Here is a 26,224-nt window from a genome sequence, read left to right on the forward strand (position 1 = left end):
AGAGATCACTGAACAAATCAAAGAGGAAATCAAAAAACACCTAGAGACAAATGACAATGAAAACACAACAATCCAAAACCTACGGGATGCAGCAAAAGCAATTCTAAGAGGGAAGTTTATAGCTATATACAAGCCTACCTCAAGAAACAAGAAAAATCTCAAATAAACAATCTAACCTTACACCTAAAGGAACTAGAGAAAGAAGAACAAACAAAACCCAAAGGTAGCAGAAGGAAAGAAATCATAAAGATCAGAGCAGAAATAAATGAAATAGAAACAAAGAACACAATAGCAAAGATCAATAAAACTAAAAGCTGGTTCTTTGAGAAGATAATCAAAATTGATAAACCATTAGCCAGACTCATCAAGAAAAAGAGGGAGAGGACTCAAATCAATAAAATTAGAAATGAAAAAGGAGAAGTTACAACAGACACCGCAGAAATACAAAACATCTGAAGAGACTACTACAAGCAACTCTATGCCAATAAAATGGACAACCTGGAAGAAATGGACAAATTCTTAGAAAGGTATAACCTCCTAAGACTGAACCAGGAAGAAACAGAAAATACGAACAGACCAATCACAAGTCACGAAATTGAAACTGTGATAAAAATCTTCCAACAAACAAAAGTCCAGGACCAGATGGCTTCACAGGTGAAGTCTATCAAACATTTAGAGAAGAGCTAACACCCATCCTCTCAAACTCTTCCAAAAAATTGCAGAGGAAGGACCACTCCCAAACTGATTCTATAAGGCCACCATCACCCTGATACCAAAACCAGACAAAGATACTACAAAGAAAGAAAATTACAGACCAATGTCACTGATGAATATAGATGCAAAAATCCTCAACAAAATACTAGCAAACAGAATCCAACAACACATTAAAAGGATCATACACCATGATCAAGTGGGATTTATCCCAGGGATGCAAGGATTCTTCAATATACTCAAATCAATCAATGTGATACACCATATTAAGAAATTGAAGAATAAAAACCATATGATTGGGCTTCCCTGGTGGTGCAGCGGTTGAGAGTCTGCCTGCTGATGCAGGGGACACGGGTTCGTGCCCCCATCCGGGAAGATTCCACATGCTGCGGAGCGGCTAGGCCCGTGAGCCATGGCCGCTGAGCCTGTGCATCCGGAGCCTGTGCTCCTCAACGGGAGAGGCCACACCAGTGAGAAGCCCATGTACGGCAAAAAAAAAAAAAAAGAAAAGAAAACCAAAACCATACGATCATCTCAATAGATGCAGAAAAAGCTTTTGACAAAATTCAACACCCATTTAGGATAAAACCTCTCCAGAAAGTAGACATAGACGGAACCTACCTCAACATAATAAAGGCCATATACGACAAGCCCACAATAAACATCATTCTCAATGGTGAAAAACTGAAAGCATTTCCTCTAAGATCAGGAACAAGACAAGGACGTCCACTCTTGCCACTATTATTGAGCATAGTTTTGGAAGTCCTAGCCACGGCAATCAGAGAAGAAAAGGAATACAAATTGGAAAAGAAGAAGTAAAACTGTCACTGTTTGCAGATGACATGATACTATATATAGAGAATCCTAAAGATGCCACCAGAAAACTACTAGAGCTAATCAATGAATTTGGTAAAGTTGCAGGATACAAAATTAATGCACAGAAATCTCTTGCATTCCTATATACTAAAGATGAAAAATCTGAAAGAGAAATTAAGGAAACACTCCCATTTACCACTGCAACAAAAAGAATAAAATACCTAGGAAAAAACCTACCTAGGGAGACAAAAGACCTGTATACAGAAAACTATAAGACACTGTTGAAAGAAATTAAAGATGATACCAACGGATGGAGAGATATACCATGTCCTTGGATTGGAAGAATCAATATTGTGAAAATGACTATACTACCCAAAGCAATCTACAGATTCAATGCAATCCCTATCAAATTACCAATGGCATTTTTTACAGAACTAGAACAAAAAATCTTAAAATTTGTATGGAGACACAAAAGACCCCGAATAGCCAACGCAGTCTTAAGGGAAAAAAATGGAGCTGGAGGAATCAGACTCCCTGACTTCAGGCTATACTACAAAGCTGCAGTAATCAAGACAATATGGCACTGGCACAAAAACAGAAATATAGATCAATGGAACAGGATAGAAAGCCCAGAGGTAAACCCACGCACCTATGGTCAACTAACCTATGACAAAGGAGGCAAGGATATACAATGGAGAAAAGACAGTCTCTTCAATAAGTGGTGCTGGGAAAACTGGACAGCTAGATGTAAAAGAATGCAATTAGAACACTCCCTAACACCACACACAAAAATAAACTCAAAATGGATTAGAGACCTAAACGTAAGACCAGGCACTATACAACTCTTAGAGGAAAACATAGGAAGAACAGTGTTTGACATAAATCGCAGCAAGGTCTTTTTTGATCCACCTCCTACAGTAATGGAAATAAAAACAAAATTAAACAAATGGGACCTAATGAAACTTAGAAGCTTTTGCACAGCAAAGCAATCCATAAACAAGATGAAAAGACAACTCTCAAAATGGGAGAAAATATTTGCAAACAGATTAACGGACAAAGGATTAATCTCCAAAATATATAAACAGCTCATGCAGCTCAATATTAAAAAATCAAACAACCCAATCCAAAAATGGGCAGAAGACCTAAATAGACATTTCTGCAAAGAGGACATACAGATGGCCAGGAAGCGCATGAAAAGCTGCTCAACATCACTAATTATTAGAGAAATGCAAATCAAAACTACAATGAGGTATCACCTCACACCAGTTAGAATGGGCATCATCAGAAAATCTACAAAGAACAAATGCTGGAGAGGGTGTGGAGAAAAGGGAACCCTCTTGCACTGTTGGTGGGAATGTAAATTGGTACAGCCACTATGGAGAACACTATGGAAGTTCCTTAAAAAACTAAAAATAGAATTGCCTTATGACCCAGCAATCCCACTAGTGGGCATATACCCAGAGAAAACCATAATTCAAATTTGAAGACACATGCACCCCAATGTTCATTGCAGCACTATTTACAGATGAATCAGTTTGCAGGGCAGAAACTGAGACACAGATGTAGAGAACAAACGTATGGACACCAAGGGGGGAAAGCAGCGGTGGGTGGTGGTGGTGGTGTGATGAATTGAGAGATTGGGATTGACATGTATACACTAATATGTATAAAATGGATAACTAATAGGAACCTGCTGTATAAGAAAATAAATAAAATAAAATTCAAAAAAAAATTAAAGCAACAATCACACAGTGTATAAGTAGTTCCTTTTGTATAAAGAATAAAAAAGTCAATAAAATTTATTGTAAAGTTAAAAAAAAAAAAAAGTGGCCTTCTTTCAGTTTCTCAGAAATACCAAGCCTGCCTCATGGCCTTGGCACATGCTATGTTCTTGCCTTGAAACACCGTTTCCTCACCCTCTATACAGTGGCTGCTGAGTCTCCCCATCTAAAGAGGTGCCCCTATCATTCTCCTTGCTCTTCCCACATCCCTAATGGTCCATCTCTTCTCTAGTCTGTTTGACTGCTTGTTGATGGTCTGGCTCCTCCTCTGCATTATAAGCTCCCTGAGAGTTCTGTTCACCAGTGTAAACTCAGCACCTATAGTTTCTGATATATAATAGGTATTTTGAATAAGTGAAAAAAAAATGAGAAATGGGCCTCCTGCCAAGGTAATGCAGAAACCAAAACCTTTCCCCTTCTCTTTTCCCAGATAATGACGAGGAAGCCTACCTCTAATAACCTGGGTCAGCCAAGGCTCTAGTTTCAATAGACCTGTCCCAGGGGACACACTGCTGACCATGGACAGGTGGCCTTGTCCTCCTGCGGCACAGCCAACAGGAACCTGGCTCTTCAGTGGCCCCCTTGGTGGCCTTTCAGTTTCATTGGTGTCCCTCTCTTTCCCTCCCTCATGGATCTCAAGAGGACTCAATTCCATGATTTTAAGTCTGCAAACTTTGTGCTTTAAGAGAAAGTTACAGAAGTCCAAAAAAAAAAAACATTGATACAGATTTATTTATTTATTTATTTGATACAGGTTTATTTTTAAATGTGACTTTTGGGGTGTTTAAAAATCACTCATAAGGACTTCCTTGGTGCTTCAGCAGTTAAGACTCTGTGCCCCCAATGCAGGGGGCCTGGGTTCAATTCCTGGTCAGGGAACTAGATCCAGCATGCTGCAGCTAAAAGATCCCACACGCTGCAATGAAGATCCCAGGTGCTGCAATGAAGACCCGGTGCAGCCAAATAAATAAATATTTTAAAAAATATCACTCATAGGGGTGGCCGTAAGGCAGCAAAAGATCATGATTCACTGAAGAAAAGTTGAATTATATTCCATATGTAGTTTATATGTATTTAGTTGGATATGAATTCCTTGGAAACTAACCATATACGTAAAGGTACCTATAAACACACTCAGCTAAGGAGAATATTTACTTGATTGAAAGAGCTTATTCCCCAAATCTTTCAGATAAACCATAGTTTCTCCATATTTTCCCTTCCTGGCCGACATAAATGGAACATGAAATTGCAGAGCTACACATACATGTAACATTTTAAGAATGTTACAAAACAAATATTAGAAACATAGAGTTTCTGTTACTGACAGCACAGACTTGAAAAGTCGAACAACTAATTTTAGCATAACCCAGAGGTTAATGGGATTTCTGGGATTTGATCTTTGATATACTAACCTAAAGATGCATGAGAGATACAAATGAGTCAGTTGGTAAGAACTGCAATGTAAACTTCATCTAAAATAAGGCTTTCCTAGAGATTCTTTCAAAAGAAACCAGCTGCTATGGATACTAGAAGATGGCATGTGGTATCTCAATTATGAATGAATCATGTACCAAAGTTTCCATTCTCCCATCCACTTCAATTATAATATGGCCACTGAGCTCCCTTGTAGAAGACATTGTGTTTCGTGTAATAAAAGGTGCCAGGAAATCCAGAGAACACAGGGACATGTTGAACTGCCCCATGAGTGTTCAATCAGCAAAACCCAGGAAACTATGGGCCAAACAGTCCAGGTCCTTCAACTGATAAATTGTAAGAAAAAGAAAGGGATAAAGATGGAAACCTGTAGATTAAAGTACTTGAAAGACATCAAATTTAAAAAGTGAAGGTAGGAATAAACTATACTCTCTAGGGAGGCACATTTAGGTGCTAAAACTATAGAGAAATGTGAGGACGTGACTGTCTAAAAGTTAGGATAGTAGCTACTTTGGGGCCAGGGAGGCACTTATGTTGAGATGAGGCATGTAGAGGGCTTCTGGAGCGCTCTGGCAAGATCCACTATCTTGACCTACAAGGGCGGCTGCTTTAAAATAATTCAGAAGCTATATATTTGTTATATGGTTATCTGCATTTCATTTTATAATAAAAATGTAAAAACAAAACAAAAACTTACTACTAAGTTTGGTATTACATAGGTCACAACTCTCATCCCACATTGTTCCCAGAGTTGGCCTGTGATCTCTATGATTCAAGTGCAAACTCTCTTGTTTTTCTTTAAACCTCACAAGGGGCCTGACCTAGAGCCTAGGACTGTGTCTTGAACTGGGCAAATGCTCATCAAATTCCCATTTAATTCCCTCCACTCAAGGGAGAGTCTCAGAGAGCAAGCAGTACTACAAAACCAGATCCCCAGGCATCTAGGGAGGGGAGTAGTAACCTTTGTAGAACACTTCCTATGTAGCAGGCACTTTTATGTATGTTGCCTCATTTAATCTTCACAACAGGACAAGTCAAGAAGTATTATCTCCACCTCACAGATGAGAAAACAAGTCTCAGAAATTTCCTCTAAGTCACTCCAAAAGTATGGGGTGGAACAGTGAAAAAGCACTGGCAGCAAGGTGTAGCTGACTCCTAAGTTCATACGCATTCCTATACTCTACTATGCAATGACTACTCTCCAGCAGAGGTCCTTAAATCCAGCTTTCCCACATCCATATTTCAGATAGTTTTGGCTTATCATTCTCTAAGTTAAAAGAGACACTTATTAGAGATCTGCCTGCTTCTATTATCCTATTTATATTTTTATTTTTTTCCTGGAAAGAAGACTCTGGTTATAGAGTCATAGGGCTTGGGTTGTGATCAAAATTCCCTTTCTTCAGATAAGGACACAAAGGCTCCCAGAGGTTTAGCAAGCTGCCCAACATCACTTAGCTAATTGGAGTGAAGCTAAAAACTCATTCCTCAGGCCTCATTTAACTACAATGCATCTTCCTCAGAACCTTTCTCCCCAGTTGCACAGTGAACGTCTATTGTTTAAGCTGCCCAGCACCTGAAGTCTCTTCTTTCTCGGGGGCAGGGGTAGGGAGGTGAATTGCAAGATGGAGTGGCAGGGCCCCACCACCAACTATGGAAGCTAGAAAGAGGGTGCTTTTCCCATCCCAATCTCCTCCTCTGTGGAAGCTAAACAAATAGTGTAACCAATCATAGGCTCAGTACAATTGGAACACTGAGGGGGGACCTAGAGGCACAGGGTCAACTGGTTTAAATGCCACACCAGAACTGAGAGGCTGGAGATGCTGGTACCAATGGCAGCAATGACTTAACCAGACCATTCCTAGGACAAGATTTCAGCTGTGCCCTTGTTCTCCCTGATTCCTGCCCAGGCCTGGGTCTCCTGCCTTCCCATCCAACTGTGAGGAACCTGATCCTCTCCTGACCAATTCCTTTTTGGCTTAAGTTAACCAGAGTAACTTTAGGTTGTTTCAACCAAGTTTCCTAACTAATAATGGATTTTAAAAGTTTCAACATCCTGGGCTTCCCTGGTGGCGCAGTGGTTGGGAGTCTGCCTGCCGATGCAGGGGACGTGGGTTCGTGCCCCAGTCTGGGAGGATCCCACGTGCCGCGGAGCGGTTGGGCCCGTGAGCCATGGCCGCTGAACCTGCGCGTCCGGAGCCTGTGCTCTGCAGCGGGAGAGGCCACAACAGTGAGAGGCCCGCGTACCGCAAAAAAAAAAAAAAAAAAAAAGTTCAACATCCTGATGTGTATCTATATTAGCTGAAACTATACTGTCTGATATCATTGTAGCAAAAGTGTAAAATCTTGAATATATTAATTAATATTAGAAAAATAAAACATAATGCTAATAAACTATTACTCAATCTTCTGATACACTTATATATTTTAGAAAGCTTTTCAATTTATGCAGCGATTTAAGGGGTCTTAAATGCCAACAAGCACGTAACTAGGGCATTATGAACTCAGAATGACCCTCGGCTTTTCCTCTCCAAGGATTAGTGAGATTCCATTTAACTTCCAAGCAAACCTATGTGTGGTATCACGGGATCTGATGTATTTCCATCAGATAAAACCCACGTTATACGATCTGAAGGTTAGCCCCAACTCCCACTCCATCCTTTCCTGCCACAGAAAATTCGGAGCTGATGGGGTCCATTTCTGACACACTTTACGCCCCTCCCCTTCCCCTGCATTACTGAGCCACAGTTTACAAACCCTCTCATTGTGTTTTTCTTCTAGATTGAACTGTCAAAGCTGGAATACTTCCTATGGAGGTGCTTTGGTTAAAATATTCAGATCTCGATGAGGACAGAAGATTCAAATAGAATGAAATGTGAATGTTTTGATATGCTAATTGCGGCAGGGAAAAAAGTCCACCTGCTTAAAACCTTACCAAATCTATGAATATTTTTTAAAAATCAAAAGAATTGAAAAAGAAAAAACGAAACCAAACTCTTGAGAATAACCCAGCAAGCCCTTTTTAGTCCCCACTATAAAATAAACTCATTATTCACGACTGAATTTTGAAGAACAGGGCTCCAGAAAGCACCTGCCCAACAGCTTCCAACAAGCCCCCCTCAGCCCAGGGCCAGCCCCACCAAGTCTCCACCAGAACAAGAAGAGCCTGGTGAGCATTTACAGTGCTACAGTTGTTCAATGCAAAGAACTGTTTTCATTTGTTTGTTTGTTTGTTTGGGGTTTTTGTTGAGATTATATCCTTTTTGTGGTGTTTTGCAATTACAGTGACAGTAGATGGTATTCATCTCAAGTCCTTACGTTTGCCAGTTGGCAGTGCCTCCCTTACCCACTCTGGCCAACCTCAATTTATAGAAATCTTACTGGCTCATAGAATCCAAAAACTTGGGGAAGTACCAGGTTTTGAGACTCTTTATTAAAGTGCTATGAAATCCCTTTTCAAATAAAATCTGAGGGAACCCAATATCTAAGAGTTGAAAGCTGAACTATTCTAGGAGATGCCCTGCTCTCTCCTCTAACCCCTCTACATCAACTCCCAAGGCTTGGGCACAACTTGGAAACCATGAATTATTCAACTCCCTTCACTTAATTAATGAAAAAATGGCTCACTCGACCAAGTCAACAGCAGACCCCAAATAATGAATTCACCAGATCTGATTTTTCTGGGGCCATCATGCTCAGTTTTCAGGCATCTTTCTGTAAACTAAAAAAAGAGACAACTTCTTCCATATGCAAAACCTAGAAATGAACAACGTGAATGGGCTCCTCATTCAATTTTTACAAATAATTATTGTATTTAATACTCAGCTGAAGTCAAATTGTAAAGTTTCCCTGTGGTTATTATTTAGCATATATAGAAGTACTATGGTTAGGATTGGGGGGACCTATTATAATCATTTCACTAGGATAAGTCTGAAAAGATGGCCACTGTTGCTCCATAGGTATAGCGCGTGAATGAAGATGCCTTCAGAAGTTGAAACAACACTGTACAGGAATGAGTCTCAGTGTGAGCCTGTGTTTAAGAGCATGTACCACCAGGAGATGGGCTGAAGCAAACATCCAACTGAAAAGGCTTTAGTAATACAAAATAGAATCAGGAATAAGAAAGAGGAAGATGAAAACTACAAAGCTGGGGATAAAAAGAGGATTAGATATAACATGGCTAATCTGACTGTTTCTTCAAAGAAGCAGAAATAATGCCAGGAATAAATCCATACTTCCCAAGAGAAGACAGGATGTGAGCTAAAGCAGGAAGAACAAGGTGCAACAGGACTGTAAATAAGAATTCTAGAAGACGTGGTTTTAAAAACATGACACATTTTAAAGAACTTGGTAAAAAAAAAAAAAAGTTTAGGCAAACTGAGAAATATAGACCTTTTAAAACAAGTGGATTTATTAGCTACTAAGGGGCAAGTCGAGAAACTGGAACCTTGAGAGCTGGTTACAGATTTGAGACAGGATTTAATGAGATTTAATTAAAATGGACAATTTTTAAAAAGCTTAACACTTAGCCTTCTTCTGAATCAGTATGATTTGATTAGCAATTTTTTTTTTTTTTTTTTTTTTGCGGTACGCAGTCCTCTCACTGTTGTGGCCTCTCCTGTTGTGGAGCACAGGCTCCGGACCTGCAGGCTCAGCGGCCATGGCTCACGGGCGCAGCCACTCCGCGGCACGTGGGATCTTCCCGGACCGGGGCACGAACCCGTGTCCCCTGCATCGGCAGGTGGACTCTCAACCACTGCGCCACCAGGGAAGCCCAGCAATTATTTTTGAACGATAATTTGTCTGTATTTTTTCTAAAACAACTTATTGTTGCCAAGATTTCTTTATTCTTTTTGTTTCTGGAATCATTTCAGTGCAATTACTCCAAAGACACAGTATATATTTGAGTTGTAATAAAGGAAAGTCAATTCTGGAGGCAATAAGATGTTTAAAAAATCTAGATGTCCCCTCTGGAATATTCTAGAGAAATAAACTCTCTCACGTCCTAGTCTCCCTCTTCTGCTTTGGCTCTGGCATGAAGTTGTGCATGAAGATTATAAACACATTAAAAAGCTCTGGCATGATGTTTACCTTGTTTACCTCTCTCTCTCTGATGGTTCTACTTTAATCTCTCTTCTGCAAAATAATATGCATTTCTAGCAAAATCCATTTGTTGTGGCATCTCAATGTAAAACATTTATTTACAAATTCAGTTGTGCTATCCAAGGGTCTCAATTCCAGTGAAGGTGCTATTAACCCAGAAGGGAAATAATCAGTTCTAAGCAAGGCACCCTGCAAATGATGTATGACTTGCCAACAATGTATGGGTCATGGGACTGCAGAGGCAAAAGGAAAAGAGGCACCAAGCAGCCCATGCTTACATCAAGGGTGTACCTCAGAGCCATGTGAAAAGGAGGAACAAACCAAGTGCTATTAAATAGCTTCCGAATAGCTGGAAAGAAGGAAGTGCTTTCTGGGTATGACCAGCATGGATGTCCCGGTGTGCATGCTCTGTGGGAAAGGATGTGGTGAAGGAAACCAGGAAGCTACAGTGGCAGCCATGTATCAACTCATATATCAACTTACTCATGTATCAACTCAGGCCACACACCAGCCTTTTTGTTTTTTCCCTCTGTCTCAGGTAACCCACTTTTTCAGCAGCAAAATGATTTAAATTCCACTAACTTCTAAGAGATGGTGACTATAGGTTCTGAAATGTCACCACCAAAACCTAAGAGTGCAGATGACAGAGGACAAACTCTCTCAGTGACAGAGCCACCTGTCTGATGAGACAGCTTCTGGTTCCCAGAGGCCACCCACATCACCTCACTGCCCCTGTCTCCACAGTACAAGAGAGAGGCTGTAACTGTACCCCTTAGGGGGAGGGAGAAATTAAATCACTATCCTGCAAACAGAACATGGTACTCAGCCCAATCTGTGGCACTAGGCTACCGTTGCCTGAAAAGGTGCTTTTGTTCCGAGAAAGGGGAGTTTTGGGAGCAACACTAAGAGCTTTTATTGGTCTAATTAAGAAAAACAAAATGGGGACAGCAGTCCCAGGGGACATCCTGCTCAAATGCCTTCAATTTGGAAGCTTGCTTATAAACTTAAAACTTGCAAGAACATAAGACCATCCCTCTCCAAGACACTCAGGTCTAAAGAAGATGTGTAAATAAATGCTGACATAACCCTGCTATCAGGCTGTTTTGTTTTATGATTACAAAATAACAATAATCATTATGGAAAATTTGGAAAAGACAGAAAAGGATGGGGAAAAAAATTACAGTTACCCAAAATCAACTTAAGCATCCAGGGAGATCACTATTAATATTTGTTCTATATCCTTCCATCCTATTTATATCCCATCTTCCAGTGATACTGAGATGCATATTTTCCCCACAAATTCTGAAATTGAGACATGTCTTACAATCAATGGTGCCTTTGATTGAGCATTTTTCATTCTCAGTGGAGCATAAAATTTAAAACCAATCGTGTGTTAGAACTGATAAAACATAGTATGAGTGTGTGTTCTTGTGCATATGCTTTTACACAGTTAAAATTATGCTGCTAATATACTGTTTTTAAATGACTAGAGTTTGCATTTTACCAGAGTTCACAACTTACTACAGCTCTAGAAAGGATTAAATCTCTTTTTTAAGCAATTCTGACACTCAGAATCAGCCACCCTGGAATAGGAAGCAAAATAAATAGAGAAATGGAAAGATACTGTGGAAAATTGTCACTTTCTATAAGAAAACACATTTTGAAAAACAAAACGGAACCATATAATATGGATATGTATGTATCTGCTAATGTCTGTTCGCTTCCTTAATAGCAGTGGAAGCCACTGGATCAGTCTCACTGTTCTCCAGGCAGCTGGGTTTAGAATGCCCTGGGGTAAGGAAAGGGCCCTGGATTAGAGAATAATGACATAAAACATGACACTGCTCCAGCTCTGAGGTCAACAAGCCAACTCCATCAAGAACAAACTAGAAAACCTCTAATCACTGTACTTTCCGTTATCTGGCCATTTGTGCCCTCTCCCTGTACCTATAACATTTCCTAACTTGCATTAGTTGGCTTCCTGCAACACTCACCCTCCGACTGTCTGCCCTCTGCATGTGGTTGTCGGAAATACTCGGTTGCTTGGGAACTAGTGCTCAAGAGCAGGAGGACGAAACACAGGCCTAGGGCTTGGGAGACTCAGGTTGGGTCCTGGCTTTCCTAGCCTTGGGGGCCTGAGTTATAAAATGAGGAATGGGATCAGGCGGTAATTTTCAGGGACATCTCAAGCTGGCCATCAGCCCCCCTGAGGAGCAGGAGGAGGGCAGGATGTGGCCTACTTAAAATAAAGCAACACCTTATCCCTTCGTTTTTAGACACCATATTGACTTTGTAATTTCCGGCAGCAGTAAAGGCAGGCACGAGAGTTGTTTTTTTTTTTTTTGCAGTACGTGGGCCTCTCTCTGTTGTGGCCTCTCCCGTTGCGGAGCACAGGATCCGGACGCACAGGCTCAGCGGCCATGGCTCACGGGCCCAGCCGCTCCGCGGCATGTGGGATCTTCCTGGACCGGGCCACGCACCCGTGTCCCCTCCATCGGCAGGCGGACTCTCGACCACTGCGCCACCAGGGAAGCCCCATGAGGGGTTTTTTTTTTTGTCGGCTTTTATGTTTTTCAGATCAGGACGGTGATTAGAAAGCACAGGAGACTGAGCCTAATGTCGGGGAGCCTGCACAATGTTCTCTCGGGTTTCTTCTAGTGTTAAAATTCAGATGACTCCCTAAGTTAAAGGAGTTCGTCGGTGACACTCACTAGCGCTCCTGAGCACAACCAGGGACTGCCCCCAACAAGGTGCTAATCAATCTTTTTCCTCCCACGGAGTCCAGGCTAACACCTTGAGAAAGAAGGTGGCCTTTATGCTCCTAAAGGACCTGGCTGGGAGCTCAGAAAGGCTACTAAGGGTTTAAGAGCAAGACATAATGTTTACTTTGTTCATTTTTTTTCCTAATCAAATTTATAATTTATTTCATTGTCAATACACAATAAGAAATATATTATTAATGTCTTTCTCCCATTTTCCCCTTGCAATCATTCCATCTTGAAACAAACAAAAAAAAAGGGAAACCTTCCGGCTTGCAGAGTATGTGTGCCAAGCTGGAGACTGTGCGTCTCCTTCCTTCAGAAGTTCTCGTTCATTCTCACACACTCTGGAGTGGGTGTGCAGGCAGGGCTGTCTTCAGTTCCCTGATGGGAGGGACAGGGTGTGGGCAAGAACTCTGGGGTGAGGAAATAAGGCGACCCTAGAGACCTGACCTAATAGAGGCCACATACAGATGTGATTAGGCATTGGTGGGGGACATTCCCAAGACAGGCAGGAAGGCACTGCATTTAGGGGACAGGAAATCTCATTGCCTGTTCTGTCATGAAATACCATGGTTTCCAAATCCAGAGCTGGAACCCAGCCCTGCACCAACTCTGGTGAGCTCTTCCAGGCAGAAGTTATCCCTAAGGCCTGCTCAGAGCCAGCCGGCGGCCTTCTCCCAGCAGGCTCACCTTCAGCCCCAGCTGACATTAAAGAGCCTGTCCCCTTGGCTGGGGCTGCGGGCCGGAAGGGAGGCTGGCATACAAGTCTCCTGATACACCCCAGGCAGCCTCTTGCTCACCTGCAAAGTGCCGGGGACTGTCAGCCTCAAATCACCTACTTTCCTTTCGCCTCTGTCCCCCTCCCACCCGCGCCCCCAGAAGGACTTCACTGCGCCCCTTGGCACCAGACAACAATCACCCCGAGGAGGACTGAGAGGACAGGACGGAAGGTGAAGAGTAGAGTTCGGCTCATGGTTTAGGAGAGAAAAGATCCTGGAGAGGCAGGTTACACAGAGAACAGAAGGAAGTATTATGTAAGAAGGAACAGAATTTAACAATTAATTAGCTCTGTGAGACAGGGAGTCAAAACCAGATCCTGGGGATGGGAGCAGAGTCTGCTGCTTCCAAAAGAAGAGACAGCCAGGGCCTGGGGGAGAACTCGGGCAGGAAGCTGGTTCCGAGAATGCGTCTGAGCACTGGTCTGAGTCCCGGGGTCCAGAGCTGTATGGGCTCTGCCCCCGCTACCACGCAGGAGCTGATAAACTGCTTTTTACAAGGAGGGAGGAATAAGGCCACGCTCAGCCCTGACTGGCCACAGAGGGGCACGGTGGGGGTGAACGCAGTAACAGCGTTAAAGCCACTGGGCTTAACCCTAACCCTCACAGTAGATACACCTCAGCATTAGCGCTGTTAAATCTGGCCCTGGTCTGGATCCTCATGGCTTTTTATCCCAACCGCCCTGCAGAGAAGCTGACAGTTAAACATTAAACGTTTCTCACTTGCTCCTCTTGGTTCTCAGAAACTTTGCCTCCTCGGCCAACATCTAATCTGTGCACACGCCCACCGTGCGAAGGGCCAGGCTGAACACACAGCAGGCGACACTGGGGCCAAGGGTCTTTTTGGGGGGACAAGGTGGGGTCAAGTCGCCAAACCTCACTGATCAATCCCTTTGCAAAGTTTTCTGAGAGCACAGGAGGACTTGCATGCTGTTACGAGGAGGTGCTTCCTGGCACTCTCTCTGTTCTGGGGCTGGGAGAGGACCTGAGGGTAGAAGCAGAAAGCCAGGCGACAGCCCACTTTCCAGCAGACAGCCAAACGCTTTCACAGGGAACTCAAGGCCTCGGGATTAGAACAAGGGTGCCCAAGGGTCCCCATTTCAGAGTGCAGGGGACTCTTAAGCAGCCAGGGGCACCCAGGGGACTAGACCCTTGTACCGCTGCTCCTCCGGGGCTGTCCTTCTGCTCCAGCCTCCTCCTCCACCTCCCCAAGGAGCTCCTGTCATAAGCCTCATTCCCTTCCCTCACCTCCTTGGCTCTCCAACTCCAGAGTTTCACTCTTTGCATTGTCCAACAAGATCAGTGCATTCTGGTAAAGGCGTCTCTACTTTACCCACAAGTGCAACATGAAACCAAGATGAGAGGCGCAGAGGGGGCAGGGAAATGGGTGGCTTATTACCGCCCATCCTCCCTGATTTCATAAGGGCTCACTGTTGCCCATCTGCTTCTTGCCAGCAGAAATTCTACTTGGAAATACTTGTGAAGCGTGAAGTTTCCTGCATGTCTGGGAGGCAACAAAACGCTCCCTTACAGATATTCTGCACTTCCCATCTTTCATCACCATCTTGTGATACCTCCTCAGACCACTGGGTAGAGCTGGGGCTTTTCCTCGCCTCCCCTGCACTCTCCTGCAATGTGATGTTGATCCCAACGGCTGTGACCTCTCATGTCTGCGAATGTCTCCTGCACTAGCCTCCAAGCTCCCAAAGTGCAGGGACCTCAGCTTTTCTCACCTGTATTCTTAGCACCTAGTCAAGAATACAGCTGGGGAGAGAAAGAATGAATTCAGGCTACCTGAGAAGTGGCACATACTGCCAGTGAAGAGCTCAAGCACCTGGATTTGAATCCCAGTGCTGTTACTTATGACCAGTGTGAGCCTTAGTTTCCTCATCAGTAAAACAGGGATAACAGGTGTATCTACCCTCCAAAGAATAATGTGAAGGTTCAATAAGATGGTGTAAGTGAAAGCCTGAGAACTGATCAGATCAGGGGCAAGCAGATAGGAAGTGGGAGGTGATCACTGACTTGGTTCACATTCTAGCAGTTGCCAGGTAACTCCTGGAAACTTAGAAAACATAAGCACCAATTTGGTGTGGGCATTGACTAAGCACCATCAGGGCATGATTATGTCCATCTTAACGCCAAAGAGGAGTCCATGTATAGTGTCCCAGCAGCTGAGGGCCTGCGAGAAGTCAGCCTCTGGGGGCTAAAGGAAGCCGCACAGAAACCAAAACCACAAATCTATCAGAAAAGTTCAAACGTGAAGCTGTCTATTTGTCTCGTCTTCCAATCGTCACCCTGTTGTCAGGAACTGAAGTGTTCGTTCCATCCTGCTTTGAATCCCTCTTGCTTTCTGTATGTAAGTCTCCAATCCGCCCTCCTCCCCTTCCTCTCACCTCGTGGTGCTGCCCACAAGCATCCTCCCACACATCTCTGCCAAGACTAATTCATTTTCTTCAGATACTCCTACTGCCAGTTTTCTTTTTCACAGAACGAGTGGCTGAAATCACTTTTAACGTTTCATAAAGCAAACAATCCTAGGAAGACTTGGTTGGGGGGGGGGTAAAGGGAGGAAAATCAAATACGTCACAGAACAGCCTTAATAAAGGATTTTTATATTTCAGGGTTCCCTGTAATTTTTACATCAGGCATCGTCTTTATAATTTGGAAGTTAAGTGAATGAAAGGAGGGCTCCTTCACAGCCATGCTTCCAAGCAGACCACCAGCTGTACATCACAGAGGCAGCCCTCAGAGCTGCAAAACTAGATGTAAATACAGAGCTCTAAAGATAACTGTGGCAGGCACAGCTCACCAGCCATCCCAGCACCCATTCCCCATCCCCTTCCCCCAACCATCTTGACTATAGAAGCTAAAAAGCCTGAGCCTGCTTTCCTAGTTTTCCTTGAAGCTGGGTGTAGTCACATGACACAACCGGGGCTAACAGAACATCAGTGGAAATTGGCTTTGGGTTTGTGGGAAAGTTCTTGCATTCTAGTCACTCACACTGCCTCTTTTGCTTCTTTCTGTCTTGAATGGAAGCGTGATGTCTGATCTGCAGCAGCCATCTTGCAACCACGAGTAATAGGTAGGAAGGAAAGGTCATGAGAATCACAGAAATGCCAACTCAGAGTCCTCTCCCCATTTGGTCCCAGCAACTGGGACTTCTTGTGTGGGAAGTAACCTCCCATCTGTTAAGCTACTGCTTGAGTTTTTATTTACTTGCAGCTAAAAGCATTGTTGACTCAATATCTCATCCTTATCTAAATAGGACCTCATCACTAACTCAACACTATTACTGTTATACCAGGTTTTAAAGTAGATGTCCTATCTCATTTGATCTTCTTTGAAGTTTTGGACCCATTTATCCAAGCATCATTTATTTCTACATCTCTACTCAAATGACTCATGGCCACTGCAAACTCAAAAGCGTCAGGACTATGTCTCTTCCAGGACTCCCTATCCCAGTGAGTAGCTTAATCATTCACTTTGTGTCCAAGTCAGGGTCTTTCCTGATGACATCATCTCCTACACACTCTCATTCATTATCACCAAGTTCTACAGATTTCACCATCTGAATATTTTTCTAACCTACCCATCTCTTTCCACTACCATCTAAGTCTAAGTTATGCATGCCTGGACGATTGCAATAACCTCCTAACTAGTCTCTCTGCACCCACACTTGCCCTTTCCACAGTGAATTTATAAAAGCACAAATCTGACCATGTCATTCCCTTCTTTAGAATCCTTTAATGGCTTCTCAGGGACCCCATGATAAAGCACATATTTCTTAAGACCTAAAAGGCGTTGCCTGATCTGGCCCCTAACCACCTATTCAGGTTCTCCAGCCCTATCTTGAGTTTCTCCTCTTGGCTCTCTTAGTTTCAGGTATACTGTCATTATTTCAGCTTCTCAAACTTGTCATATCCGTTTCTGTTTTAGGGCTACCACTTGTTATGTTCTCTATGTGGGGGGATGGGGGTTCCCCTATAGCTTTATGGCCTACTTAACCCTTACTCATCCCTCTGCAGCTCAAACAATAAATTTTCCATTTTAGAAGTTGCACTTTTCTGTTCTAGATTTCCAGTTTTTTTAAAAAAAATAGTTTCCATTTCTCTTCAGAGATTCCCCTGTCCACTGATCTTTTCCTTTAAGTTCCATTATCTCAGGATCTATTTCTATTGGGCTGACTCCATTTTCCTCCCCTTTATTATGAGTCACAATTTCCTGATTCTTTGCAAGTCTAGTAATTTTTTTTTATTATATGTTAGACATTGCAGATGAAACCAACCTTGCAGAAAGTCTGGATTATGTTGTTTCCTTTTAAAGGTGTTGAGTTTTGTTCTGAAAGTTCCTTTTGAAACTGTCAGGCTTACTTTTTTTTTTAATTAAGGTGAGTCTATTTTAATTTTGTCCTTGGTCCTAGGGTGTCATCCACACTTGTAATATATAGCCTTTCTGAGGTCTTAACTGTGTACTTTTGGCTGGGCCATAACTCCAAGGTTTCAGAGCACTGTGCAGCCCCCTGGTATCTCTGTTCTCCTCTCAATCTCATAGTAATCATTTTCTATTAGGCCTTATGAAGTCTTGCTTTGTGCATGTGCAGCCCTCAGCCAAGGACCTGCAGTGAACATGGATTTCTGCCCACCCCTACCTCCCATGCCACCCCCTCTTCTCCTGATTTTCAGGGCAAACCAAGTGTTGACCTCCAAACTCAGCTTTTTCAATAATTCTTCACTGGAGTTCAGCAAGAATCATGCAAGTCACCATGGTAACTAACCATTTCTGCTGAAGAGCTGAAAATTCACAGCTGACAGTTTAAAGAATAATGCCACTCAGTTAGATTATTACATTTCCAATTAGAGGCAGAGGACAATTAGATGGCCTTTCCACCAGTGCCTATTACAGAGTCATCTGACAGGTCTGCGAGGTGACCTGGCATGCCTCCCAGTAATGCAGTCGACCCCAACTCTCAGCAAGTAGGGGCTCTCACTGCCTGGGACGTTATAGAAAGCAACGTCCTCAGCTTCCTTATTATTATTCAGCCTCTCAATACTACTAGTGTGCTTAAAAGGAGTAAGGCATTATGTTAACAAGTTCTAATTAGTAGTTTTCCAAATCCATATGCTACATTCTGAATAAATTAAAAAGGGAAAACAGTCTCATTTTTAAGACATGTCTTTTGAATGAGAGAACTAGAGGTCATATAACCATATGGCATTGGTATGGTGAGCTGGTGTACTACAGTTCTAATTCAGCAAAGTTTTGTAGTGATCAGAGGTTATTTATAACTTGTGCTTTCTTTGCATATAAGAAGTGCAGTATTGGATCTGACCCAAAGTCCATTTCAGTCCAGTACCCTCTCTGTGATGGAGCAACCCATGGGCTACTATGGAAAGGTACAACTATCCTTTGTATGGTGACTACCCCAGGGTAAGAACTACCATGACATACCATCAGTAGCCCTTCATGATGCCTTTACCTTTTCAGATCCTGCTTACTTCCTGTCTTATGCTAATACAGAGATTATCAAATTGCCATGGGAAATGCCCCTGATTTGCTCTAACCACTTTTCTCTGGAGTTTCAGGGAGTGATCACTCAATTCCATATCCTGAAACATGGTAGGCTCAAAGAATACCTTGCACAGAATGGTTCTGGCATACCCAGAACAAGTTATTTTGCCAAGGCTATTGGTGATTTAGTAAGCAAGCTCCCCCTTTCAATGGTTGGGTTTGCCTTGAATTCCTGAAAACATAAAAAGCCAGAGGCACCTTAAAGACCACTTGGTCGCACCCTCTCCTTTTATTGATGAGGAAATTGAGGTGCAGGGACTTGCATCAGTTTACACTATTAATCAGAGACACAACAAGAGTTAAAGTCCAAAGCTTTGGTTCCTGGCTTAGTTCACTTTCACCCTGGCCTTCCCTCATGGAGACTGGCCATCTCTTCACTCCTTTTAGATGGTCTTCTCTGGACTCTCTGAAATGTCATTCTGTCTTTCCGGAGGTCTTACTAGAACTGCACAGGTGAAGATACTTTCTTCCTTTCTAGCTTTATTGTTGATATAATTGCAGATGAAGATGAATGTTTTTTGGCCTCTATGGCAGTACAACGATATGTTGAAAGGTCAGCAAACAATGGCCTACAATGACCCCCAGGTGCTATTCTTGATTTCCAACTGAAAGACCCAAATCCATCAACCTCTACGTGAGTGACCCTGAGGTTCATGTGCTTCCTGTCTGCACACCCATGGCTCTAACAGCTCTAACTAGAGTTCACCCCCAACAGTGAGGCTCTCCAATACCGAGAAGACCTTGGTGTTGCCTATCAACATGTACGCATTACTGGGGAGCCTCCAGGCTGACACTCACCTTTGCATAAGCAGTTGTCTTAATAAACCACTGTCTGAGGTACTTCTGTTCCACCTTCGCTCCAGAACGCCACGAACAGCCATGTTCATCCACCTGCTCATTGGCAAGCACTGTTTGATCCACTGGGTCCCAGTTAACCAAGGCCTGTTATAATTCATGAAACAAAATGATGCAATCTGGTAAGTATACTGAATAGGATCATATTGAGGTTCCTTACATGTGAGAGGGTCCGCAAAGGCAGTATCTCTGCTCTGAGACTTGAGGGCACCTCCTTGGAGCATCATGTGGCAAGGAAGCCACTAGCAAGCTGTAAAAAAAGAATGTGAACTGCCTCTGTGCTTTCATTTTATTAGAATAGGTTTGGGAAGGGAGGCTCTAAGCATGTGTCTAACTCAAGTTTGCAATCTGCTTGTATGAAAGGATGGACTTGCAGATTGGAAATTTTAGTAAACAGAGGAAAAGAAGAAAAACTGGTACCTAGAACTTAGCAAAATTGGGTTATTTTAGGGGAAACAATGTATTTATTTTAATGTAAATAGCTAACGCTTACCGAGAGATTACCATGTGCCAGACGCTGTGCTAAGTGCTTTCCTAAGGTTGGCTCTTCTAATCCTCAGGACAACATTTTGAGGTAAGAATATTATTATCCCCATATTGCAGAGGAGGAACTTAGGAACAGAGAGATTAAATAACTTGCCTAAGGTCACACAGTCAGTAAGTGGCAGAGATAGCAAGGTAGGAACTCAGGTCTCTAGGAACTGTAAACATTTTTGCAATTTTTTAAAACTTCTGTTTAAATTAAGGTATAACATACATAGAGTAATGTGGATAAATCTTAAGTGTACAGCTCAATCAGTTTCTACCATCACTCATACCAAGACATAGAACATTCCCAGCAACCCAGAAAATTCTGTCGTGCCTTCTCCCAATCAACATCTGCCCCCCCGCAAAAGGTAACAATATTCTGAGATCTCTCTCTATAGATTTCTTTGGCTGATAGAACCTGTAGTCTTAACCATGATGAAGTTTCTCTCCATAGAGTTCTAATTCGTTTCTATTTTCATTTAAAGTACCTCTGCCATCTACATTCACTCCTTTATGACATTTAGGTACAACTGAGTACAAAGAAGGCAATGAGTACAGAGACATGTTTAGGCAGTAAAATACACATTGTTTTTTAAAATTTTAATAAGCAATTTTAATAAGAGATTGTGCTGAATGTTGTCAATTTGCCCGTCCAAATCCTCTTTCTACCCTGTTCTGTACACCAGGAAGCTGTCCCCTGTGCCTACATTAACCAGGACCCTTGCCCTCTGGCTGGGTTCAACCAATGAGAGGCACCCTGGCTTCTTCCCAGTTGGGCCACGGCCCCCGTTGGGCAGGCCTCTCCTACTGCTCCAGCTACTGCTCTCCCAGTTCCAGTAATGGCTCCCGATGCCGCCACTGCTGCCTGGGGTGGGCAAAAGCTTCCTTCTGTTCCCAGTGCCAGGTGCTTGACCATCCCTTGTGGGTTTCCCTGAACTCTGCACAGAAACAGTCTTTTTGTTTGTTTGTTTTTGATGTGGACCATTTTATTTTAAAGTCTTTATTGAATTTGTTACAATATTGCTTCTGTTTTATGTTCTGGTTTTTTGGCCGCGAGCCATGTGGGATCTTAGCTCCCCGACCAGGGATCGAACCTGCACCCCCTGCTTTGGAAGGCGAAGTCTTAACCACTGGACCTCCAGGAAAGTCCCAGAGACAGTATTTTCATTACATTTTCTTCAGTGACTGCTTTCGGGTAGGCCCTCTTTTTCCTGCTGGGACCCTGACTGATTCAGAGACATATCTAAAAATTACATAAAAAGTAGGAGTGGAGGAGGGGCTAACCCATCTATGGGTTGTGATTTTACAACTAAAAAGTAGTACATCCACTGAAAAACTTAAGCCTGTGAAGCCTAGAGTCGGAGTGGGAAAGACATGCATTGAATGATTTTCTCCCCTGATTCTAGGACCCCCCAAATCCTTGAATCCATAAATATAGACAAAATATAGGACAAATTACCTTAGACCTAAAAACTTGAGGTGGATAAACCAAGGGTGACTTACTTATCTATTATCATTGCCCATATTAGGGGTTGGGGGAAGGACACCACTTAAAATAAAAGATAAAAAGAAAGAGCCAAGTATTGTTTGGTAACAAGGACAGCTCCTTCAAAGCCCGCCCCCCCCAAAAAAAACCCCATGTACAACTAAAATGGTATAAAGTACGAAAGGGAGGGAAAAAAGCCCTATATGCCTTCACCTCTGTCTCCTGCCCCCTGCAGGTGACATGGAGAAGCAAACACTCAGCACTGCAGATTGCAAAAACAAATAGGACTTTATTTTCCTGTCAACATTCCCACATGGCCTGGCATCTCTCAGACTCCAGGTCACAAAATGCAATAAAACCCTGGTAATGAACGAAAGACAAATAAAAGCAAAACACAAAAGCAATTTTTCCCGCAATGAAAGTCTTGGGGGTGGAGAAGAGGAAAAACACAAAAGGAAATAAAGTCTTGAATCAAAGATGCATCCTTGTGAGAACCCACTCTCTCTTTTCTTCCCAGGACTGTGATCCACCTCAAGCACAGAGTTTCAGGGTTCAGACTCAGCCTTTCTGCTGGCGGTAAAACCATGGGTGGTCAAAATGTAGGGCCTGTGGGGTCCAGGGTGCACAGCACCTGTGGCCTCTTGAAGCCCTGGAGTTGCTTCCCAAATACCTTTCTCCGGGTCTCCTCTTACGTAATGGTCTCTATCCTACAGCTTCCCCTCAAGCCACAGTCTGTCTTCTCTCATCTGGCATTCTTGGGTTTTCACATTTTGAACACTTACTTTGATAGATGCCCTGATTTTTAAGCAAGCACAGTCTTGCTACATAGAATATAGTTTCTGGACAACTTCACTGACTGTAGTCACTGCACTGGTTGATGCTGGTCTCTATCACCTCCTGAAGCCAACTCCATGCTCCTTAGAGTGAACTAGTCGTCTTAGTAAAATACAGCCTATCTCTGTACTTTGAAATCAACTTTAAATCAATACTGAAATCATTAAAACACTTGCAAAAACACTGGACTCTAGTCGATTTTGCCCACTGCTTCCCTCACACAAGTTATCTGGCAACATCACAGAATGAGCCATCCCAAATAAGAGAACTTCCCCGGTTGATCAAAGGTTAAACACTAAGATTAACATTTTTTGTCTGTTTGAGTGATTTGTGGGAAGCTTTCAGAAAGCATTTAATAAATGCACATCACAATTCTAAACAACACGATTCTAAACAAGAATCAGCCATGTTCACAGGGTCAGTTTTGTACAGTGACTGTGGGTGCTGCATCATTTTTGCCTCCTCCCCCTCCCCTTCTTGGCTGTTAGGCTCCTGGAGGTGTGGGTGACTACGGGGTCCATCGGGGATTCTCAAGGCAATTTCATCCTGATTTTGAGTTTATCAGCTCTCCTCTCCGCAACACAGCAGCTGTGGTGCCTGTTGCCCAGCAGGCTTCCTATTCCAAGTCTCATCCTTTCTCATCTCATCCTCCTCTTCCCCTGGATTCTCCTTCCCCTTGCGTCCCTGGCCCTCACCCATTTCACAGGGTGCCAGTCCCAACTAGAGCACATCCTCCATTAGTATGTTTTTGTCTCCTGGCCAAGGCATCACTCTTCAGGCCTTTGGCTGCTCTCCATCATTTCCCTTGCTTCTTTCTCCTCAAGCTCTTCTTTTATATGACTGAAGATGTTTTTTGAGTATCCTGTCATGTAGCTTCACGTTCCAGAAGGCTGGTAAAATATATGTTTTAGGGTATTGATTTCCTCAGGGTCTATTAGCTTTTTTCTCAACAAAAGCTTATTTAATTAAGGAACACCATATAGATCTTATTAAAGGATCTAATTCTCAAAATTGATTTTGCTCCATTCCATCTAGAATGGGCCTGAATTTGGACTCAGTCCAGAATGGGGGGTGGAAGGTTCCCAAGGCCAGTTTATTTGTTACCTGCCACCACCTTCCAAAGCCACCAGGGGGCAGACTGAGAAAGGCTGCCTGTCTGTCCACCATGTTTCTTTAAGTAGCTTAGGTAGGTGAAATAGCACTATAAGCAGCTGCCGCTGAAATCATAAAGACAACCAAAGACAAACTCATAAATTAGGTGGCACTCCACAGGTCTCTAGGATGTCCAAGTAGAACACAGCATCATTTTCTCTACTAGCTACATCCACAGAATAATTTATTTTTAAACCAAAGAGGTGAAATTAATGTTCTCCCAAGAAGAGGTCTCTATATTCATATTTTTGGCTGAAAATATTTTGTTCTGTGAGAGCAAGAAGAGATTCCCTTTTGCACGGAAAATAAACATTCTGATGGACAGTGCTTGTTAAGAACAAGATTTAAAGACTCTGGTTCTGTTTTGTAATGCTCTGCTAAAATACTTTCCCTAAATGTCCATTTATACAGCTTGTAGCAGAACTAAATTTAAGAATTAAGGCTATCTTCTTTTAAAAAAGTAAGTTATGACAATGCCATTAGAGGAAAAGTATTAATATGTGAGTTATTTTTTGCCAAATATGCTTTACAAAGTATGCTATATGCAGTCTTTCTAAAGTAAATTAACTTTCTAATGTTAATTTCAAGTTTATATTTTGAAATAAACCCCAGGAATAGAATGTTAACTGATATCGATATGTTTTTATTTATTAATTAAAAAAATTGTTAATTAATTAATTAATTAATTTTTGGCTGTGTTGGGTCTTAGTTGCCGCACGCGGGATCTTTCGTTGGAGCGCGCAGGCTCTTCATTGTGGTGCACAAGCTCTCTAGTTGTGCAACGCAGGGCTTAACTGCCCCATGGCGTGTGGGATCTTAGTTCCCAGACCAGGGCTCAAACCTGCGTCCCCTGCATTGGAAGGTGGATTCTTAACCACTGGGCCACCAGGGAAGTCCCAATATGTTTTACGTTCTAAAGCCAATTTGAAAATGGCTATCCAATAAAAGGAGATCTACCTGGAAAAAATACTTTGGATTAGAGCTAACTCTGATCTTCAAACAATGTACCAATTGTGCACGTTTGCATTCTATTTATGATTTTTTTCTTAAGATCATGTCATTTAATAGTGACTTTTAAACATTAATACACCAAAAACACTTAAGTCAATGTTAGCAAGTTTTAGTTAGCAATAAGAACATTATCTTTCTAAATGAAAATCCGTGAAATAATCTACATTGTTTTTCTGTGATAACTTCCCATGGACAGCCTGCCTTAGAATTAGCCAGGAAGCTTCAGGATTTTTTTTTTTTTTTTTTTTTTTTTTTGGCTGCATTGGGTCTTCGTTGCTGCATGTGGGCTTTCTCTAGTTGTGGTGAGCGGGGGCTACTCTTCATTGCAGTGCACGGGCTTCTCACTGTGGTGGCTTCTCTTGTTGTGGAGCATGGGCTCTAGGCACGCAGGCTTCAGTAGTTGTGGCACACGGGCTCAGTATTCGTGGCTCACGGGCTTTAGAGGGCAGGCTTCAGCAGTTGTGGCTCACGGGTGGATTCTTAACCACTGCACCACCAGGGAAGTCCCTTCAGGATTTTTTTTAACTTTCTATTTTTCCAATTTAAATATCATAATGAGGCTTCCCTGGTGGCGCAGTGGTTGAGAATCTGCCTGCTAATGCAGAGGACATGGGTTCGAGCCCTGGTCTGGGAAGATCCCACATGCTGCGGAGCAACTAGGCCCGTGAGCCACAACTGCTGAGCCTGCGCGTCTGGCGCCTGTGCTCCGCAACGAGAGAGGCCGTGATAGCGAGAGGCCCGCGCATCACGATGAAGAGTGGCCCCCGCCTGCCATAACTAGAGAAAGCCCTCGCACAGAAACGAAGACCCCACACAGCAAAGATAAATAAATTAATTAATAAACTCCTACCCCCCAACACCTTCTTTAATAAATAAGTAAATAAATAAATATCATAATGACTCCAGGTACCTGCAGGCATGCACAGACAGGCACTTATTAAGCACATACTCTGTGCCAGGCACCATCCCAGGCTCTCCACAAGCATTCATCTGTTTTACCCTTGTAACACCCTATAAAGTGGGGAGAAGAGGGTGGTAGGTAGAACAATTGCACCCCAAAGATGTCCACACCCTATGTCATCCAGAATCCAGATGCCCATGTCACTTGCAACCAGTGAATATGTTACCTACATGGCAAAAGGGTCTTTGAAGATATGATTAATGAAGGATTTTGAGATGGGGAGATTAACCTGGATTAACCAGATGGGCCCAAAGTAATGACAAAAGCTCTTATAAGAGAAAGAGGAAGGCAGAAGATTCAGAGTCTGAGAAGGAGAGGTGATGATGGAAGCACAGGTCAGAGAGATTTCAAGTTGCTACGCTCTGGCTTCGAAGTTGGAGAGCAGTTCAAAGTCAATGACAGAAGCAGCCTCCAGAAGCTGGACAAGGCAGGGAAAGAGATTCTCC

The 26,224-nt window shown here is 42.8% G+C and overlaps 1 protein-coding gene across 3 annotated transcripts in view; it reads right to left on the minus strand.

Annotated features, from left to right (window-relative positions):
- The window catches only part of LARS2 (leucyl-tRNA synthetase 2, mitochondrial), a 271,915-nt gene that overhangs the window by 67,736 nt on the left and 177,955 nt on the right, over positions 1-26,224 (minus strand). For all 3 annotated transcript variants that reach the window (XM_060162179.1, XM_060162177.1, XM_060162178.1), the window contains one exon: positions 19,750-19,893. In XM_060162179.1, the coding sequence (XP_060018162.1) occupies positions 19,750-19,893 (144 nt within the window). The remainder of the gene's footprint in view (positions 1-19,749; positions 19,894-26,224) is intronic.

This window comes from Lagenorhynchus albirostris, chromosome 10 (assembly GCF_949774975.1).
Source record: "Lagenorhynchus albirostris chromosome 10, mLagAlb1.1, whole genome shotgun sequence".
Lineage (NCBI taxonomy): Eukaryota > Metazoa > Chordata > Mammalia > Artiodactyla > Delphinidae > Lagenorhynchus > Lagenorhynchus albirostris.